The 3,957-nt window shown below is 46.2% G+C and overlaps 1 protein-coding gene across 1 annotated transcript in view; it reads left to right on the top strand.

The window, feature by feature from the left end:
- The window catches only part of CNGA3 (cyclic nucleotide gated channel alpha 3), a 21,890-nt gene extending 18,848 nt beyond the window's left edge, over window positions 1-3,042 (top strand). The window contains exon 8 of the mRNA XM_003794366.1: window positions 1,643-3,042. Coding sequence (XP_003794414.1) covers window positions 1,643-3,042 — 1,400 coding nt within the window. The remainder of the gene's footprint in view (window positions 1-1,642) is intronic.
- Window positions 3,043-3,957: the final 915 nt, after the last annotated feature.

Below are 3,957 nucleotides of genomic sequence, written 5' to 3'. Positions count from 1 at the left end.
GTGCTCCAGCAGCCATGTCTGGGGGCAGCCTGGCAAGAGCCCTTGGGTAATCCTAAAGCTCACCAAAATTTCACAAGAATTCATTATTTTACTCTCTATACTGTTGTGCCTATTTGGAAATGTAAAAAAAAAAGTGCAGAGCAAGCCCACTCGACTGATTCCAGCCCCATCAATCCCGGTGCCTAGCCCTCCTCCAGACCAGTCTGAGTCTTTGGGAGTGGATCCTAGACTTCACACGTTTTTTTAAACCCTTGGGTGATTGTAATGTGGAACCCAGAAAAAGAACTGCATTCTTTTTGTTTGTTTGTTTTTGTTTTGTTTTGTTTTGTTTTGCAGTTTTTGGCCGGGGCTAGGTTTGAACCCGCCACCTCCGGTATATGGGGCCAGCACCTTACTCCTTGAGCCACAAGCACAGCCCAAGAACTGCATTCTTGCACAGTGCTGTGAAAGGCAGGTTGTGCCCGTTAGTGACTGGTGAAATGAATTTGGAAGGCCATGGCCTGCATTTTTTAAATTTTATAATTAACATTTTCAAACATACAGAAAAAACAGAGAATAGTATTACAGATCTCATGTGCCCTTGCTCAGCTTCAATAGTTACATTTTGCCTGTCTATTCTGTGCCCTTATATTTCCCTTTTCTTGGCTGAAATGTTTTAAGCAAATCCCAGGCAATAAGCACTTCAGTTTCTATCTCTAAATTTAAAGGACCCTGATTGAAATACATGTATATATTATATGTATATTTCCATTTGTCTATTAAAATTTAATAATCATTTCTTACTGACATCTAACACCCAATCCATATTCAAATTTTAACCTGCATTTTTTTTAAAGTTAAAGAGAATAGATTAGAACATCATAAACAGAAAATATCAGAGTGCATTTCCTGTAGTAATGGTAAGTGCAGTTTTTGACATCATTTCTATAGGTATCACTACATATTGTGTAATCACGATGTGAAATATCTTTATGTGGACTGTTGACTGGAGAGACAACAAGGTTCATAATTTGAAAGGAGAGCCTTATTTCTCATAAAGGGTTGCAGCTTGTGGTTGGCTGGAGAGTGGAGCCCCAGCCAGATGCCAGGAACACATGCTTCAAGGCAGGGACAATGGGAAGAGGAATTTATACTGAACAGAATGGGCCAAATATACATATTTAACAAGCTATAGAAGGAGTCATGAAGATTTAAGAAAAGAGAAACATGCACCTATGCCTTTGAGCTTTCTGCCCTTTCATGGGGTCCATGTTCAGAAATGGTTGCCCTCTTATGTCACAAAGGTAAGGCAAGGACATGAATACCCTCTCTCCTCATGCTTGGTAGGCTAGTTAAACACTACTTCATGGCCAGTGGTCTCTTATCCAGAAAGAATGCTGGTCTGGATCACAATATTGGTTTCTGGTTAGCCCTTAGGAAAAAACCATCAGCAAGGAAAGGGGCATAATGATATGTGTCCCATTTCCCATCCCATCAGGCAAATCTTAAAACTCAGTTAAACTGAGGTCTCTGGGGTCTCGTTGACTGAGAGGGGATCAGTTCAGTCAACAGGGGGGCTTAGGATTTTATTTTAGTTCACAGGGCCATAGTCAAAAAAGGTTAGCTTCTCTGATGCCTAAGTCACCTCCATCTTCTTCTTTAGGTTTCCTTGAGCAAGGCTTAGTGGTCAAGGATCCTGAGAGGCTGTGGAAGCATTACACAGAGACCTTGCATTTCAAGCTGGATGTGTTGTCCCTGGTCCCCACGGACCTGGCTTACTTAAAGCTGGGCCTGAACTACCCAGAACTGAGGTTCAACCGCCTACTGAAGTTTTCCCGGCTCTTTGAATTCTTTGACCGCACAGAGACAAGGACCAACTACCCCAATGTGTTTAGGATTGGGAACTTGGTCCTGTACATCCTCATCATCATCCACTGGAATGCCTGCATCTACTTTGCCATTTCCAAGTTTATTGGTTTTGGGACAGACTCCTGGGTCTACCCAAACATCTCCATCCCAGAGTATGGGCGCCTCTCCAGAAAGTACATTTACAGCCTCTACTGGTCCACCTTGACTCTGACGACCATCGGTGAGACCCCACCTCCTGTGAAAGATGAGGAGTATCTCTTTGTGGTCTTAGACTTCTTGGTGGGAGTTCTGATTTTTGCCACCATTGTAGGCAACGTGGGCTCCATGATCTCAAACATGAATGCTTCGCGGACAGAGTTCCAGGCCAAGATCGACTCCATCAAGCAGTACATGCAGTTTCGCAAGGTAACCAAGGACTTGGAGATGCGGGTTATCCGGTGGTTTGACTACCTGTGGGCCAACAGGAAGACAGTGGATGAGAAGGAGGTGCTCAAGAGCCTCCCAGACAAGCTGAAGGCTGAGATCGCCATCAACGTGCACCTGGACACTCTGAAGAAGGTTCGCATCTTCCAGGACTGCGAGGCAGGGCTGCTGGTGGAGCTGGTGCTGAAGTTGCGGCCCACTGTGTTCAGCCCTGGGGATTATATCTGCAAGAAGGGGGACATTGGAAAGGAGATGTACATCATCAAGGAGGGCAAGCTGGCTGTGGTGGCCGATGATGGGATCACTCAGTTCGTGGTCCTCAGTGATGGCAGTTACTTTGGGGAAATCAGCATCCTAAACATCAAAGGGAGCAAGTCAGGGAACCGCAGAACAGCCAACATCAGGAGCATTGGCTACTCGGACCTGTTCTGCCTTTCAAAAGATGACCTGATGGAGACCCTCACTGAATACCCTGAAGCCAAGAAGGCCCTGGAGGAGAAGGGACGGCAGATCCTGATGAAGGACAATCTGATCGATGAGGAGCTGGCCAAGGATGGAGCAGACCCCAAGGACCTTGAGGAGAAGGTAGAGCACCTGGAGTCCTCCCTGGACACCCTGCAAACCAGGTTTGCGCGGCTCCTGGCTGAGTACAATGCCACCCAGATGAAGGTGAAGCAGCGTCTGAGCCAACTAGAGAGCCAGGTGAAGATCTGCGGGAGCAGCCTCCCATCTGAGGGGGAGGCTGCCAAAAGAGAGGACAAACAACAGTGAAAATGCAATATCTGTCTCCTGCTTCACAGGGTCAGCTATCAGCATGATGCTAGGTGGCTACAGCTGAGTGGCATGGCAATTGCCCAGGGTTTAATTCCAGCTTTACTCAGCCTTTGAAAGCTATATGACTGCAGATGAGAGCCTTAGTTTCCTCACCTAGAAAGTGGGACTCCTTATGTCCACCCCACTGAAGTGCCAGATTATGGTGAGGTCCACATGAAGCCCTGCCCGAGGCTGTGTAAAGTATAAAGTATCCCCAACTGAAGGATAGGACAGTGCACACACAGGACTATAGTTATTTTTCATGGACTCCACAAGTTTTTAGGTTTCTTAATCAAATTTTTTTATAGTTGAAAGAGTATTTCACCACCGTTCCTCCACCCCAACCCTACTCCACCACTGTCTGATAATGGATATAGAACAGGAAGCTGAAGGTACAAAATAGTGACTCAGATTCAACCTTGCACAAGCCAGTTAGGGGGCATATTTCTGAATCTGGATCTCCTTGTGTGCTCTTTGGGACCCTAGGAACCCTGGCTGTTGGTAGTTCCATGGCACATAGAAGTTGTGTGGGATGACCCCATTGGAGATCACTTCACGTCCAGGAAGCAAGTCCAGATTTCTTGCTGTCCAGCCATTGTGAAACCAGGACATGTTTCATAAGAAAGAGGAACTCGGTGAGAAGAGACATCCCCTCCTTCTCATTTGCCAAAGAGATTCAAAGAAAGCTCTTACCCTCTGCCCCTCAGTCAGGGCCCTGGGAGGACCTCTTCCAGTTTAAGGAAAGGAGCTGTGTTCAGGAAGTCTTTTAGATTAAAGAATGGGGCTTGGCGCCTATAGTCCAGCTTAGGCCTGCCTGCCAAACAACAGTGACAACTGCAACCAAAAAAAAAAATAGCTGGGCATTGTGGCAGG

Source organism: Otolemur garnettii, unplaced genomic scaffold (genome assembly GCF_000181295.1).
Source record: "Otolemur garnettii isolate 467f Iridium unplaced genomic scaffold, OtoGar3 scaffold00079, whole genome shotgun sequence".
In the NCBI taxonomy this organism is placed as follows: domain Eukaryota; kingdom Metazoa; phylum Chordata; class Mammalia; order Primates; family Galagidae; genus Otolemur; species Otolemur garnettii.
This window is presented reverse-complemented; position numbering and strand designations above follow the sequence as displayed.